At 40.7% G+C, this 18,387-nt stretch overlaps 1 protein-coding gene across 4 annotated transcripts in view; it reads right to left on the bottom strand.

Annotated features, from left to right (window-relative positions):
- CXADR (CXADR cell adhesion molecule) overlaps positions 1 to 18,387 on the bottom strand; it is a 58,562-nt gene that overhangs the window by 2,713 nt on the left and 37,462 nt on the right. Inside the window, exons 4-7 of one of the 4 annotated variants that reach the window (XM_080655018.1) lie at positions 17,496 to 17,651; positions 16,539 to 16,661; positions 15,253 to 15,391; positions 13,523 to 13,706 (exon numbers count right to left, since the gene is read on the bottom strand). In XM_080655018.1, the coding sequence (XP_080511144.1) occupies positions 13,523 to 13,706; positions 15,253 to 15,391; positions 16,539 to 16,661; positions 17,496 to 17,651 (602 nt within the window). Of the gene's footprint in view, positions 1 to 12,218; positions 13,707 to 15,252; positions 15,392 to 16,538; positions 16,662 to 17,495; positions 17,652 to 18,387 lie in introns of those variants that run through there. The other 3 variants (XM_080655017.1, XM_080655019.1, XM_080655020.1) reach the window with 3 other exon arrangements.

The following is an 18,387-nucleotide window of genomic DNA, read 5'->3' as shown; positions in this document are numbered from 1 at the left end:
TGCCACGCCGTCTGGCCTGGGAGTGACCACTGGTGGGGGCGCGTGCAGGCCTGCAGCACCACCCAGTCAAAAGGCCACCCGGCCGGGGGTCCAGCGGTCCTGGATTGTGAGAGGGATGTCCGAGATTGGAGAGGGTGCACACTGGGCTGAGGGATATCCCCCTCCCCCCCATGCACAAATTTTGTGCACCAGGCTACTAGTGTGTGTGTGTGTGTGTGTGTATATATACACACACACACATAGATAGATAGATAGATAGATAGATAGATAGATAGATAGATAGATATACATATATACACACACACACACACATATAGATATATATTTTATTTTTTTAAATATATTTTACAGAGAGGAAGGGAGAGGGATAGAGAGTAAGAAACATCGATGAGAGAGAAACATTGATTAGCTGCCTCCTGCACCTTCCCCACTGGGGATGTGCCCGCAACCAAGGTACATGCCCTTGACCGGAATCAAACCTGGGACTCTTGAGTCCGCATGCCGACACTCTATCCACTGAGCCAAACCAGTTAGCTCTCTCTCTCTATATATATATATGCCTAAGTGACCAGAACGACTGGTTGCTATGATATGCACTGAACACCAGGGGGCAGAGGCTCAACACAGGAGCTGTTCCCTGGTGGTCAGTGCACTCCCATGGCCAACCTCCCCTGACCCCTGGCTGGGATGGGGAACTGGGGTGGGTGGTGGTGAATGCGGCCCCAGTGCCAGGGGGGCCGAGGGCCGGCTCCCTCCTGTGCCCCGTCCCTCCCCCTGGCTGGCAGGCCCTGACCGGCTCACCACTGGCCCGCCCAGGGGCAGTGCTACAGCGAGAGAAGGAGGAGGGGGGAGGCAGGGAACCGCGCAGTGGCGGAGCACCGACGGTGGTGGCATCAGTGTCCAGCGTCTATTCCTTCTGCGCCTGGCCCGGTGACTGTCGCCTCCTCTCTGGCCTGGCCCTGATTAACCTGGCCCTGATCAGCCCTGATCGCAGGCCAGCCCTAGGGACCCCACTTGTGCATGGATTTCAGGCACTGGGCCTCTAGTTGTAGTTATAAGCTTGTTGGGAAAATCCAGAAGTATACTAGCCATACTGACAAGGAAGTAATTTTGGCATCCCCCTGGTAATTGGACATTTCTTTCCACATTAGGTCACTATAAAATCACCTAAATTTCTTATTCATTCCTGCTGACAGCAAAATGGCAGAGTGCTTTAGGGAAAATGCTAATTTTGAATTTGTATATTAGAGGAACTACCTGTAGAAGATTTGTGATTTGATATCCACCTCCCACCTTGTTCTAAAATACATTTAAAGCAGTGGTTCCCAACAGTTTTTTTGGCCATGCCCCACCTAAGCATCTCTAAAATCCTGATGCCCATCCGCCCCCCATGACATATAATTCTTATTATTGAAAAAGTAAACTATTCACATGAAGGAAGCCTAAAAGGCCATTAACGGTCTAAACAAGCTTCCACAGAACATGGCATCCATCAAAGAGAAAAATAAAAGAACAAAAGGACAGTTGAAGTACTAAAGAAGAAATCACTAAGAAATTATTTAAAAAATAATATGAAGTGATATGAAAAAATAGCAAATAAGGTTTCAAAACATAATAGAAAACTAAAATACATAAATATTTCACAATATATATTTATATACTGTTCTGATTTGGAATTGAAGAAAAAGACAAGCTGCATATTAAAAGACAAACTCCAAAGAGGGAAAAATTTTCCACAAAATGTTTAAAAGAAAATGAACTAACGTTCTTTATACAAAAAACTCCTACATATGATTAAATTATTTAGCAGAGCCAAATATAAAGAAATACAAATGGCTAAAAACAGAAGATGTGCTAATGGCACACTAATGACAAAGGAAATAAAAGCTAACACCATGAAATAACCATTTTTCACCTAACACAGTGACAAACATTGAAAAGATTGTGGTTTGGCATTCATTGTGGAAGGCAATTTGACAATGTCAAAAAATTCAAATTCTACTAGTATATATCTAGAAGATAATTGGAAATACTTCTGAAAATTTATAAATCAATGTGCAATTGATGTATTGTTTGCCATAATAAACATAATTTATACTACGTAAGAGTAAGGCCAATACAAGAATTATCTGTGACTACTGATGTGCAAAGCTGTCCACCATACTGTGTGAGTGGTGAAAATAGGTGCAAAAAATGAGGCTAATAATAGAACTTAACAGGGTTATCACTGAAACTGAGTCTCAGAGTATGCAAGTTGCCCCGGGTGATCTAAACGTCTTCAAACCCAGGAAGCGTGCTTTTAGGAGTAAGAGAGATAGACTAACCCCTTAATAGTGGTTACCCTTAAAGTGTTAATAATAGTGAGTGAGCATTATTTGTCATTTGAAAAGCAATAGAATAGATATTTTGTTCTTTTCTTGGTTTAGACAGGATTTCAATGAAAAGAAACAAATCACCTTTGAAAAAATTTTGGCCACAAGAGGGCATCAGATAATCTTTCAACTTCCAGCTACAAGTTATATTTGAAAATAATTTCCCTTCTCCATGAAAAGCATTAGCGGTTAATTTAAATCACTGCTTTTCCTATGGATCTACATGTAGAAATTATCATAGGTAATGAAGAACTTTAAGTATGCCATAATTATTATACACAAGATATTTATTAGAATTATTTTTGTTATTAAAACAAATGTCAATTTAGGAAACAAATAGCTAAAAGCAGAGGAAAGATCATTAAAATCACCCGTAATCCCTCTAGCAAAGATAACCACTGTTAATATTTTAGTGGATGGGGAATATTTAAAAGAGGGAACTTTTAATTTATATTCTCCCATACTGCTATATTATGACATGAAATATATTCATTTTATGGTTATGCAATTGGAAAATGTGGAACATTTTATTATGTCACTGATTTGTTTTAAACACAGGTTTTAATAGTTTCATGGTATTCATACATATGTGCCTTGATTTAACCCATCTTTATCATTAGATATTAAGCTACAGATCTCTTTTGGAAGGCCTTCAGTCATATATCTAGATATAACTACCTTTGTTGAGGATGGGATGGGAGAAGGATAATTTTCAAGTTCAGAAATAAAGACAAACACAACTGCCAACTTTAAAAATCATACACAGAAAATTATAGATGATATATTTTTTAGAATCAAATTGTTATGTAAAGCTGTAAAGTTCAACAGAAAACAGCCAGCATGATTGACTATTTGTTTCACTAAATTCAATGGAAGAAAAACTGTTTTTGTATCTTATAGATCATTCATCAAATGTTTTTTCTAAAGAAATGAAATAAAATTTACTAATTAAAAATGAAAGTATATTTAAAAATTTTGAACTTTGTCTAAAGGGACTAACATGAAAAATGTAAAACTCACTTTTGTCATCTGAGTTATTACTAAGTAAAACCTCACTATTTAATGTTTCCTAATATTGCCCAATGATAAGACTGACCACATTTAAAATCTGATATTGCCCTGGCCAGTTTGGCTCAGTGGATAGAGCGTCGACCTGCAGACTGAAGGGTCCCGGGTTCGATTCCAGTCAAGGGCATGTACCTTGGTTGCGGGCACATCCCCGGTGGGAGGGGTGCAGGGGGCAGCTGATCGATGTTTCCAACTCTCTATCCCTCTCCCTTCCTCTCTGTAAAAAATCAATAAAATATATTAAAAAAATAAAATCTGATATTGATAGCTAATAAGATCCTTTGGTAAATAATTTTTAAAAAATGACAGTTGTGTCCGGCCAATGTAGCTCAGTGGTTGAGTGTCGACCTATGAACCAGGTCATGGTTCGATTCCTGGTCAGGGCACATGCCTGGGTTGTAGACTCAATCCCCAGTGTGGGGCGTGCAGGAGGCAGCCAGTCAATGATTCTCTCTCATCATTGATGTTTCTATCTCTCCCTCTCCCTTCCTCTCTGAAATCAATAAAATGTATTTTTTAAAAAATACCAGTTGTGATGCTTGATACTGAGAAATGTGAAGAGGAACACACACACACACACACACACACACACACACACACACAGGATCTTGAATAGGGATTTGGTATGCAAATTTACAGTAAAACTCCTCTTCCCTGACATAATTAGGAGTGCCAATCAAACAAATTTAAATGGAAAATCATTAAAGATTATATATCCCTTAAACATTTTTAAGCGTTTAACATAGATCAATATACATTCAGTCACCAAATTTTTGATGTGGGATTAAGAATTTTCCTTAGAATATGGGTCTATTGCTAGGAGTGTCTGCTTTCCTCATAACATCCATCCATAGTATACCCATCTTGATGTAAACTGTGTTTTCTTTGCAGTTTCTTGCATAAATAGGCTTGGCACCAAACAAAGCAGACTCTTGTCCATCATACACCCCACTGGGGCCACCACGGGCACCCTAAGAAGAGTGCAGCTAGCGATGCTCAGTGTGCCCTGGGTACTGATGAGCCCTTTGCAGGAGCAGAGGGCACTGGTGAGGCGAGTCTGCTCTGCTTTCACGGGCCTTCTCCCAGGCTGGTGTTGCTGGGACGGAGTGAGAGGTGAGAGCTGCACACTCTAACCCTCCCCTTCTTTCCTTTCATATAGTTCACTCGGGGCCGGGACTGCCAAGGACTCAAGGTTCCTAGAAAAATACTGGGCCAGGAACCAGGAGACCCAGATTCTGTTTCTAACGGTGGCCTTGGGAAATCAAAACCTTTCTGGATCTTGGTTTTCATAAAATGATATTGAACTAGATCACATAGCCTATGGACATTTTGTTGGTTTTGTTTTTACAAAATTTGAACTGCTTTGTACATTTTCACTTAACAATATCACAAATCTTCTGCCCATAATATCATTACAAAAAGTTTAATCAAGCCCACATAAACATACTCATAAAGCCCTACTGGGCTAGTGTATAGTGAGTGCATCTTTACCTTGTCCTGGACATAGCACTAGTATCTTTTATTTATATTTTTATTGATTTCAGAGAGGAAGGGAGAGGGTGAGACAGAAACATCAATGATGATGACTGGCTGCCTCTTGCACGCCCCACACTGGGGATTGAGTCCACAACCCAGGCACGTGCCCCGACCAGGAATCGAACTGTGATCTCCTGGTTCACAGGTCTACACGCAACCACTGAGCCACGCCAGCCAGGCGCAGATAGTATATTTTAGTTGGAAGGGCAGAGATTATGTTTCCTTTCACAGAATTATTTCACTTTGTGTTGCTTCTATGAGCGAATAAAATGTCCCCTCCTTGTCACTAGATGAAAAGACTGGTGGAGGTTGATGTTGGAGGACTATATTTCCCAACAGGTTGCAAATTACTGGCATGTGCTGTTATCATACTTTCTCCTCTCAGAACTGCAAGGTCATTCTACTGTTCCCTGGAAATGTTCTCACTGTTGACAGTTCTGGGCCTACATGAGAGGGGAAATGTCCTACTTAGCAACATTCAAACAGCACACTGCCGGCAGCCAACATTCAACTTGGAATAGTGGGTGACAGCTGACCTAACACATGACCTAGACACATCTTGTTTTCAAGTGCAAGATAACTGTCTTCATTACTTTAGTTTGTGCTGATTCCATAAAACTGCTTTGGGCAAAAACTCCAGAAACTTGAGGAAAACAAAGATAAAGAAACACACTGTGATGGAAACACTTGTGGTGATGGCTGGACTGGAACACAGCCAGAACGGCTGCAATTATCAGCAAAGATTACTGAGAATCTATTGCATCCAACATTGAGATGTAAAGATGCTCCTCTGCCTTTGAGAAATCACATCTGCGTAGGAGGAGACAGCACAGGAAGAGACAGGCGATCCTCAGGTCCCCTTCAGGAACAGTTTAGGGGGGGATTAGGATTGCATGGTCAGCAGGAAAAGACCATAAACAGTCAAAGAAAAAGGATAACCTGGCCCCCCAAAACCAAACCTTTTATTTTATATCACAAAAGGCTAATTTTATTATATTTAAGAGCTCCAAATTAGCAGAATCTATAATAATAAAAGCATAATATGCTAATTAGACCGGACATCCTTCCGGACGACCTTCCGGACGAAGCTGGGCTGCGAGGGAAGCCCGGGTCCCGGGTGCCAGAGGGAAGCTGGTGCCGGCAGCCGGGGAAAGGAAGGCTTACTCTTGTACAAATTTCGTGCATCGGGCCTCTAGTAGTAATATAAAAGAAAAATGGGCAAAGCACACGAACACAGTTCTCAAATAGTTTTTAAACGTAAGATGGTCAACTGGACAAATAACAAGAGAATTTTAAACCATGAAATAATTTTCTTCCCAGAGACCAAAAAGTTGGATAAGAGTATTGGTGAGGACTGGGGGTGAGATAAGCACTCATCCATTGCAGCATAGGCTGCTACAACGTGTACAAAGCTATTCTAATAAAAGCTATCAGAATACTCTACAGTCAGCACTTCCCTTTCTAGAAATGTAAAGATACATATACACATATACATCGTGATGTATACAGGAACACACCTCTTGTAATTTTACTCATTATATCTAAAACGATGGGATCAATTTAAATGGGCATCAATTGGAGACTGTTTAAATAAATTACAGAGTATCACTTTGATGTAAATATTAGTTTTGAAAACAAGTAAGAGTTAGATAGATGTATAGATGACAGAAAATAGATAGCATAGATACAGAATAATCTAAGAGGATTTGTTAAATGAGAAAAAACATGTAGCCCAGCTGGTGTAGCTCATTGGTTGAGCATCGACCCATGAATCAGAGGAGGTCACCGGTTCAATTCCCAGCCAGGGCCCAGGCCCAGATGGTGGGCTCGATCCCCAGTAGAGGGTGTGCAGGAGGCAGCCAGTCCTCATCGATGTTTCTCTCTCCCTTTCCTTCGTCTCTAAAATCAATAAAAACATATTTTTAAAAAACCTGTATGTATACACCAGTGTAAGTATGGTAGTGGAGGGCTAGTTGTGAAAGTCTGAAACCTAAGAGAGAAACAGTCACTGACTTCACTCCAGACCTACTCGGAATCTGCGGGTTTTAGACATTTCTTTTACTTCTACAGGTTTTTATAAGTAGGAGATGGTGACTTTTAAGTTGACTCCTATGGAGCCAGGTCACCCCGTCCTGTATTTATGCAAATTAACTTTTCAAGTCATGTGCAGACTTTCTCACCACATGCGCCCACTCACTTTTTTTTTTTTTTTTTAAATATATTTTATTGATTTTTTACAGAGAGGAAAGAAGAGGGATAGAGAGTTAGAAACATCGATCAGCTGCCTCCTGCACACCTCCTACTGGGGATGTGCCCGCAACCAAGTTACGTGCCCTTGACCGGAATCAAACCTGGAACCTTTAAGTCCGCAGGCCAACGCTCTATCTACTGAGCCAAACCGGTTTTGGCGCGCCCACTCACTTTCTCTGTTTTGGGAAGAAACCGGACAAGTTGTCTTGCAGAACATAGGACGTGACCTTACTGAACGCATACTTGGCCCTAGTGCCATTTCTTTCCTAAAAATTCATTCAGTATGTACTGAGCAATATGCCAGAGTTAGGAACTGGGGATATTGGGGGAACAAATGAGGTTTAGAACCACAAAGGGGATCTAGTAAACATGTTAAATAATTAGAACACAAAAGGTTTTGTGCCGTAAAAGACATGCACTGGCAATACTGAGGGCCCAGACACCCCTCTAAATTAGCATGTGAGTGAGGGGCAGGGGTGCAGATCAGGAAAAATGACTCAAAGGACAAGTGTTTGGATTTACACGTCTAGGGCAATATGCACTGGGCAAGTAGACAAGGAGGGGCTGTTCTCTGGCTGAAGAAACTGCATGTTCACAAAGGTATGAAACCCCAGGCCCCCAGCAGGTGTGTAGAGGTGCAGCTAAAGGTGTGGAGAAAATAAACCAGGGAGAAATGGAATGGACCACGAGATTATGATGGCCTGGATTTTAATATGGTCATAGTTACATTTTAAGAACCAATCCACTAGGACCGGGGTCAGTGACTCAGGGCAAGACAAGACCACGCTGGCTTCTAGTACTTTGCTGGGGACTGACATCAGGTTTTACTTCTGTGATTTCCTGCACCTTCTCCCACCCTCTCGTTCTCCATCCGAGTTAGAATTTTCACAGCTCAGCAGTGAAACAAGATGCAAACTCATCAAGGAGCTAGTTCTTGGTTCACTAGACCAAAATTTATTTCTTGGTTCTTTCATTAACTCCAGGAATTCTTCTTTTTCTGTAGTTACTTTAGGATAATTTTCCCCCCAAAGTTATCAAAGTTAGAAAAGTCATTTAAATAACAAATCACATTTGATTTATACTTCAGAAATACCAGCAAAGAAAAATGGAGCTGAGTTGGGACTGCCTTCCTAATCTCTCACTGTTGCCTTCATTGCATTTAGAACTTACATTTGTTTATGCCTTAGACTTTAAACCACTTTTATTTAATAACAATTGACTTATATTCAATTTTGTGTCATCAGTTTTGCCATTTGGTATTTAATTAACCTAGAAACATGATGTGGCCTTTAGAGCTGCAAGATTAAAATATGGTCTAAATGAAAGGCATTAAATTATACTCAGTAGTGTCACTTAGCATATTTTATTGTAATCTTGGGTCCTTGAAAATCTGTGGATCACGATCAGCATCCCAGCTACCAGGGACAAGTGCAAAGCCTTTTTCATTGAATCAGTTCTAGTTCTTTAAAAGCTTCCAACATCCCCTGGGACGTAGGAATGTGTGTCCCCATTCTAAAGCACGAGGAAACAGAAGCCCAGTAAAGTATTTGGTAATGAGTGATGTTCAAACACGTCTGACTCCTACGCTCTTCTCCTTTAAACTTCCCAGCAGAAAACTTCATGTTAGTATAAACCAGTTGTTCTCAACCTGGGTGGGGGGGTGTTGTCCCCCCGCCCCAGTGGACATTTGGAAACACACTGGGAGACAGTTTTTGGTTGTCACATCTGGGGAGGGAGGAGTGCTGCTGGCACCCCGTAGGCAGAGACCAGGGATGATACTAAACAGCCTACAATGCACAGGCCGCTCCCCCACAACAAAGAGTTACCCAGCCCAAAGTGTTACAGGTGCCGAGATTGAGAAACTAGAGGGTAAACAATATTCCTCAAAGCCTTACAGACCTATTACTAACCCCATGCTGTTTTTTGTTTTGTTTTGTTTTCTGAAATCAATGTTTAGGGTCAATGAAAATAGCTTTAAACCAGAACCAGATGTGTTTAATACATACATGCATGCACGTTTTTAAAGCAGCTGAGAAGTGCTTTGAGTTTATACTGTAAAACACTGTGATCACAGAACTTTGGGTGGGGAAACATACATGTATGTTTCATGTTTCCATTGATGTGTGCTTGTCCTGATCTTTATTCTGTTTTAATAAAGGATGTAAGTGGTGTGGGGAAAGAAACCTTGACTCGGAAAGCATGAAGAAAAATCATATTGAAGCTTTATAAAGTAGACTTTTTTTTTTTTTTTTTTAAGCACAATGAAGCCACACCATAAGGCAGAAAACTACTTTCTTAATTTTATTTGAAAAGTACACAAGGTCACAACGCTAGAGCAAGTTCTTGCTTTTTTAACCAAATTTGTTCTTACAAAGTTCAAAATCTGCACCATTGGATATTTAAGCCAGAAACTTTAAATACAAAAATCATCTTTGAAACTGACACTATCAATTCTCTATTTGCATATGTGAAGTGTCAAAATATTTCTTCTCAGTAGTACAAGTTTATTTATAACAAATGTTCACAGTAAGGGATGAGAATAAATGAATCAGTGAATTGTGGTTCGCTTGACACTTGTGTCATTAAATACATTAGTACAAAAATGCAAAGTTCTTCCTTGATTGGAGCTTTTAGTGTTCATGACCAAAACCAATCCCAACAGGTACTTTCCACACTCAAATTACAAATCAGCGTACTTTGTAAAACTTGATTAACAGTAAGAAGCCAGATACAGAAAATATTTGCTGGTGTTACTATCCTTAAGATAACGTATTTGCTGGTGTTACCCATAAGATAACATATTTGCTGGTGTTACTATCCGTAAGATAAGCAGAACTGCAATTCACAAATTTATTATTCTTCCCTGCTTCCATAACATGAATAAGTAGAATCTGTGCTCAGTTATGGACCATATTTTAGTGTCAAAATAGGCAAACAAGTAAAAAAAATTCAACTGCAGAACATGTTGCCTTTATTGCAAGACTATCCAAAGGCATTTGAAATATTAAAACTTGCCCAGAACATTTATACTACTAAACACAGAATATTACAAAGATTTATGTACATATATATATATATAATATAATGTCACAAGCCACTAAGAAGTTAAAATGGTGTCAACATTTTCTACAAACTACTCCTTGCATGACACATCAAAGCATTAAGCACATAATCTGGACCTTTTCTGTTCACACTGGAATAAGGGGTCTGAAAGCCCTAAACACTGTGGAGGTGAAGAGATTAGGAAAAACTTGAAACATTTACATAACTTCAAATTTACATGCTGCACGCACACAGAAAGACAGAGAATGGTTATTTTAAAAAGCCATCCATTATAGAGTTTGATGTATAACTTCATGCAACGAGTTCTTTTTATATTTAATAAAAATGTTTATTTGCCCCTTTACTTGCTCCTTATTTATGAAACTCAATCTTGGAAATTATCTTTTTAATAAAAATCAGATATTAATTCATACCAATAATCTAACTGTGTTTCTTGAATTAACCTCCCCCTACGACACACTCTGGCTGTATTTCCATTGTAACAACTCCATGGCAGATTTCCTTTTTTTTGGCCTTCTAACAGGGGAATATTAGAATAAAAGAACACCCGTAAATTACACGTTAAAGCACAGAACTACATCCTCTAAGGTGCCATTACTTCTCAGGTTATCCTGTGTAACTCAACAAAATGGTGCTGAGCCTCTTAGGTGTAAAGTGGAATCGATTGCTTTTGCCTCGAAGATGCAGTGCTGTCCTTGACTTACGTAAGCTCCAATGGAAAGGCTCAAACAGCAAGTTTTGTTGAATTGCTTGATGATTACCAATAATTCCAGAATATATGATCTCTGGTTTAAATGAAATTATCAGTGAAAATCCCTTCATGGGTCAATCAGAACTATTTGATTTTTAGGTTAACTGAAATTTACAATGAGAGTAGCTGAGGACAGTCTAAAACTGAATTCTGTCCTCTAAATTCCATCACGCCCAATAGGTCAGTACAGGATACACAACTGATTTTTTGTGAGCTCGTTTCTTAGGGTGCAGGTGCTTCTGGAAGAGATTCTGACTTATTTGTAGCTAAATCCTTGACCAACTACAAAGTCTAAGGCAAGGAAAGCCTTACATGCATCCATTTTTTTGTAGTAATTTCTACTTAGGTTGATAGCATAATCTTCAGTGCATGAAAACTAGTAAAGACCCATAGTTGTTTCTTAGAGTTTGTGCTGGTATTTCTTAGTAATATTGTATATAAATGTATTCATATAAAACAGACCAGACATCTGGAGTTCAAAAATAGTTACTATTATAAAATCAGAAACACAGCCAAAGAGTGTTGGGGATGCTGACATTTTAGTCTGTTAATTTGCATCCAAAAAGAACAGAAAAGAGGAGGCAAGACTGAAGTCTGAGGATAGAAAGGTGTCACAGTGATGAGTTTTTAGAACAGTACCTTCACCTCTAAGCACCTTTCAGGTGATAGCCAGCTCATAGGCACCAGAAATTCATAATAAAAATTAAATTACCCAAAAGGCACAAATGAAACTGTTAACACAAGTATAAAAGCAATATTGTGTAAGGTTAAAACCCTATTTAAAAAAGTCTTCCGAATATGTAAAACTATACACTAATCCATTACACAGACATTCCGCTTAAATTTACCATTAAAAAGTGTACACGATACTCTTACTAATCAGAAAGTCATGCCAACATTAATTTCTAATGCAGCATGAACCACCACAGCACCCAAAGAGATGAACAGAAACCAACTCCCTACAAAAGCGAGGGAACAGGTTTTAGAGCTAGTGAAATAATTTATTGCAGACCTTACTTACTATAAAGAAACTGCTGGCTCTTTCTACTATATCCACACTCCCTCACAATCTTAAGGGAAATACAATAAATTTACTTTCTTCTACTAACACAGTATTTTAACACATTTGGCAGTTGGGAGTATTCAGTTTACTCCCTTTCCTTTCTTTCTTTTTTTTTTAAAGAATAAATCACTTTCACAAAACTAGGACTCAAACTTTTCAAAACTCAACTGGATTTTCTGCAACTGCACAGACACGTTGGCAGTGGAATAGCAACTGTGCATCCTCCCCAGTCTGGAAGACAGAACCGTGGAGGACACTGACTAGCTTACAATGCGCTCCGTCATTCTGAGCCTGTGAAGAAACATCCTCCAAGAACTGCATTCAGCAAGGTAGACTTAGGATTACATGTTTCCAGAACATATAACATGCAACACCATCCAAAAACGACAACACCAAAACGCTGAACTGGGGGAAAACTTTTTAAAATTTGGAACCAATAATTAGGGAATTTCAATCTGTATCTGTCAAATAATAAATGTCATAATTTTTTCTTATTAGAAAAATATCACCTAACGCAGAGAGCCATGTGGTTGGGAACTGCAGGATTCTCCATCCTTGCTCTGGCGGGTCACCGTTCTGGAGATCACCCCAGATTGCTCATCGCTGAAATCCACCCTCACTACTGTACCTAGTGTCATCGCTCTATGTAGTGAGAGCAAACTTGCTAAATAAATCCATAGGTGCTCCTTTACTTTAGCACATAAAAGAGCTTACTATGCCTCTGTTGCCTATAACAGTCTATCAATCAAATACTTAAGCAATCATTCCATAGACAAGGCTTATGCATGACCTGAAAGTAGAACTAGTAATTTCTAGAACCCTGTAGAGTGTTTTTATGTTACTAGAGCTATTCCAAACACATTTAGAGTTTTCAAAGAACAAACATAAAGGACTATAATTTTTGCCATGAATGCATCTTTGCCAATTTTGGGTCATAAATTAATTGAGAAAGGCATCCTAAAAATAATGGCAGGAATGAAAAAATACTACTTTTTAAGATGATTCACGTATCAGCTTGGTGTACATGTAAGTTCACCAATATCTTCTCCTATGATTTCATATCCAAAGTGCTACATATTACTAAGTACTGGTAGTTAGAAACTTACAAAATCAACTTCTTTAAGAAATCTTTTTCAGATGGCAAATTTGTCTTTAGTAACTTTAATGCCTTTACTATTCCGATATAAACAAACACAACTTTTTAAAGTATGTTTCTTACAGTTTTTGGTTTACTTTTTGATCTGTTGAGGCTGGTAGCAAAATTTAGAACAAAGTGGGTTTTCCTATTTCAAAAGAAGAAGAGAAGTGTGGAGCACGGAGGTGAGAGGTTTGGAGGCCCTATACTATAGACCCGTCCTTGCTCTGGGCTGGAATCATCACCGGCACCGCTCCCATCCTACTGAGATTAGGGGCAGCTACCTTGGCGGGTGGGAGAGTCGGACTCTGAGGAGCGCGTTCAAAATCTTCGCTTGGTACTTGGTTATACTGAGTCTTGGAATAGCCCTCCATGTTGGAAGGAGACATGGACCCCAGAGATGAGTGATTGCTGCCGATGTAGCTTCTGGCCGTGGACGTCCGGCTCTTGGGGGGAGGCACGTCTTCCCTGGAAAGCAAAGATCCCAATATAAGAATGAATGAGTTTCTAGAAACCTACAATTGTGTAGCCTATGACTCATGGGTGGGGCTATTTAAGCACTAAGTATATAAAAGTGTGTGTGACATACAAAAAAGCAGGCACAATCTGTATATATAAAAGCCTAAGTGATCGTTTCGACTGGTCGCTATGACGACGCACTGACCACCAGGGGGCAGACACTCAACACAGGAGCTGGCCCCTGGTGGTCAGTGTGCTCCCACAGCCAACCTCCTGCGGCCAGCCAACCTACCGTGGTCCCTTCTCTTGGCCGGCCCCAATTGGCCCCCAATAGCTGGCCAGGCTGAGGGACCCCAACAATGCACGAATTCGTGCACGGGGTCTCTAATACAGTATAATGTCACAAACTATGTATTTGTTTCTTAGTTACTATTTTCAGAATATAGATCTTCTCATATAGTAAAAGGCAGTGTTTACAAAAATTTATGTTTTTATAATGTCTTACAAGGAACAAACCTCAAATAAGTTCATATTCCAGTACAACTAATCAAGATAATCTCATTACAATCATGTTAACACTTTATCCTATGTAATAAAAGGCTAATATGCAAATTGTCCCCTTGACCAGTTCTACTGGGTGTTCGACCAGGGGGTGGGGCCGGCCAGCCAACCACCTGTGGCCCCTCCCCCCAGCCATCCCCATTCCTGATCGCACTCCCCCTCACCCCAATCGGGGGCAGGGCTGGCTGGCCAACCGCCCATGTCCCCTCTCCCTGGCTGGCCTGGCCCAATCGCTCCAATCGGAGCGGGCCAGCCGGACCCCACCCATGCATGGATTCGTGCACTGGGCCTCTAGTAGTTACTAAAGCTCTAACACCTACAGATATATTTCTACCAAAAAAAAAAAAAAAAATCCTTTTTGCTATTAAAGTTACTGATCTAAGACCTTAGCTGAAAACAGCAGACTCCAGTCTGCAAAAAAAACAGGGATTCAGGCAGAAGAATTTTCACACCAAGGACTGAGTTACATCTGGTGCATTTTAAAAATGCAAGTGCCCAGACCCTACCTCATACCTACCAAATGTCAGTTTCCTGGGTGTCATTTAGTCACATGTTATTATTTCTTAAAGTTCAATAATCAAACATACAATTCTAGTTAAGATCTCCTGGTTTAGAATATTTTGTTAAAAATCATATTACCAATAGTTCTGTCACTTGATGTAATTAGGTCTTTTTTCTTCCTTTTTTTGGGGAATATGCCATACCTGTACTTGATTTAGAGAGGGTGAACAGTTTTGAGATAAACTAATTTGTAGTGGTTCTTAAAATAGGATCCAGAACTGGAAAGGGACTGGGGCACAGCCTAATGGAGGTTGATTGAATCTACACACTTGCCAGGGAAAGTAAGAGCTTTCAAATGTGTTGAAGGGAAGAGCTTTAGCTTTTATCCAGTTCTCACAGGGGCAAATGTTTTGGATGGGTAAGAGAAGTAATGCTTTAGACATAATAAATTTAGTACACTACACATCAATCAACTCTGGTGTCACTGAATTACCTGATATCATGATGAACTTCCTTTTCATATTTTTCCTCTCTGCGCTTTTTATGGCAGCAAAAGATGATCACGCAGATGAGCATGAGAGCAAGCAGAGTTCCTATAATAGCTCCTGCAATTGTTCCAGCTCTGTTTGATGCTAGAATAAGATGTTCATAAGGAAATAATGGTAAATAACAACACCATTCTATCTAGTCATATTGAAGGTAAGGATACACAATGACAGATTGATCTCATTGTATACAATAACTATAAGAAACTAATTAGCTTTTTGGTCCAAGGGGAAAATTCACTAAAAGAACTTTCTTTTGAACTGTATAATCTATTTTATTTTATGTATTAGTTTTATATATATCCTATATAATAAAAGGGTAATATACAAATTGACCCTAAAGGCCGAACGACCGGTTGCTATGACGCTCACTGACCACCAGGGGGCAGACGCTCAACACAGGAGCTGCCCCCTGGTGGTCAGTGCGCTTCCACAGGGGGAGCGCTGCTCAGCCAGAAGCCGGCTCATGGCTGGCCAGCACAGTGGCGGTAGCGGGAGCCTCTCCTGCCTCCGCAGCAGCGCTAAGGATGTCTGACTAACAGGCGGACTAAGCCAGCAGGTGGACATCCCCCAAGGGGTCCCAGACTGTGAGAGGGTGCAGGCCGGGCTGAGGGACCCCTCCGAGTGCACGAATTTTCGTGCACCAGGCCTCTAGTATGTATATATATTTATTGATTTCAGAGAGGAAGGGAGAGGGAGAGATAGAAACATCAATGATGAAAGAGAATCATTGATCGACTGCCTCTGGCACACCCCACACTGGGAATCAAGCCCATAACCCGGGCACGTGCCCTGACCAGGAATCGAACTGTGACCTCCTGGTTCATAGGTCAATGCTCAACCATTGAACCACGTCGGCTGGGCTGTATAATATATATTATGCATAAATGTGATCAAACCAGATTAAAAGATTTTAATGTTCCCAGCTTTCTGAGTTGGCATATAAGAATGTTCCAAATAGCTTATCCTTACAATGGCTAAATATGGTATATGAGTTGACTTGACAACTCTCATGTTCTTCATGTTGCTACAATAATGAAGGTTTTTCTAATAAAATGTAGTTTTTTTTTCTTTCAGTGACTCAGGAAAGCTACTAACCAAGCCACAGAGTGCTCTGCTCACAGTTTGCATCCACATGCCCTCAATACACCCTTGCTGACTGAATGGGGGGAGGGGGGTTGCTGTATAAAGACAAGGGGAGCAAACGTTATCACCCCCGACAGAAGGTACTTACGAGGAACGACATCCAGGCGCAGCAGGCACTGGTCAGAGCCCACTCTGTTGCTGACTGTGCACTTGTACGTCCCAGAGTACTCGGTGGTGGCATTTTTTACAGTGATAACAGAGGAAGTCATTTCTATGAAAAGAGATGTGGCAGAGGGAAACCCAGTTTTACAGGATTGCTGAGATTGCAGTAAAGACAAACTCTGCTAGGCTTGACAGTCCAGGCAAAAGCGAGAGGCTGAAGCTGGGTGCGGAACCAACGCCAGGCAGACAAGGCACGTGCAGGTCTCCAGAAGGCAAACCACTGCGCCTCTGGTTCATTTGTGCCATAAGATTTGCAAAACCCATTCCATCCACCCCGCCCCCCAGACGGAAGAAACAGACAAAAGAAAGTCATAAGGGGCCATACAGTTTACTTCTTAATTGGAAAAAAGAAAGAGAGGCTCAGAGAAATCCTTCTTGGAAGGTGGAGACCAGTTTGAATAACAGGTCAGTTATAACAAAGCGAGCAATTGGATTTGACCAGTTTGTAACTTTCCAGTTAGTGCCACCGAGGTGCTTCTGATTTGTTTTGTAACAGACACACCATGGGTAAACTGCAGTATCTCCAACACTAATGTAGGCTCATGAAACTTTCAAGATCCAACTCCTTGTAACTTATTCATCTAAGATCATGAATGTTTTCTGATAATATTATCATCAATTAAAAAACATACCAAAGAAACCAACTAAAATATCTCAAACAGTGAAACTGTTATAGAAATATATCTATTTATACTACATGACAGTAAGTTGTCTTCATAAAACACTGAATAAGTCCCATGGAATCCTGATTGTTCTGTATAGAAAAGGGAGGGTGTCTGGGGATATAAAACACACACACACACACACACACACACACACACACACACACACGAGTTAAGTCCACATCTATGGCACATGGTACAAACTGTCTAGTCAGCGGTACCTGTTATCAGTGCCGAGGGCAGTTTCTGTGAGTTGGACAATTTCTGCCATTCATATTGTAATGGAAGTGAACCTTCCTTTGGTTCACATTTCAGTTTAAAGTCATTCCCAATTTCTTCTGATCCATCCACATAACATCTTGTACCCGAAGGCTTAACTGGGAAGAGAAAATAAATTGTAACTTTATTCAGAAAAACAGACTTTCTGTTTACAATGATTCTTAAACACAGAGCACGCTGCACAACCACTGACTATGATCACAAGGTTCTGGTTCAGAGGTGACACAACTGAGTAACTACAATCTGTTATGCAACACAAAACAGGCAAGACGGCTCAGGGAGCAGCCGTGCCAGGGAGGTCTGGCCGCATGAGGCCCGGCTGTGTCCCTTATTCCACGGGGCACACCTGGAAAAAGCAAGCACCCCGTGGGCTGCACCTCTTCAGACTCAAGGAGGCGCCCTCCTCCACTCCTAAGCTCCTCCTCTACCCCATGCCGGGCATGGGAGTACGTGTCACGTCACATCCTTCTGGTGCCACTCAGGGGATTATAATAAAAAATGCTGGCGACAGGGTCAATTCACTTGGTACATTACATTAACCCCAAACCACCCAGGGAGCACTGTTATAGATAAAAAGGTAAATCTGAGGCTATATTCCAGGTCTCCCTGGGTAACTGTTAGAGAAGCTGCTAACCCCATTTCCCGAAATTCACCCCAACACCGAATTAACACCCTGGTGTTTCATATTCTCTTGGTGAACTTCACTAAAGCATAATACACAATAAAAGTAACACATTTTAATAGTGTGAATTGATCATGTTCAACGAATGTGTGTGCACACAAACACACACACATACCCTCCCCCACACGCGCCACCCCCCACACACACATGCA

This window comes from Plecotus auritus (assembly GCF_963455305.1).
Source record: "Plecotus auritus genome assembly, chromosome: 2".
NCBI classification, from domain to species: Eukaryota; Metazoa; Chordata; class Mammalia; order Chiroptera; family Vespertilionidae; genus Plecotus; species Plecotus auritus.
This window is presented reverse-complemented; position numbering and strand designations above follow the sequence as displayed.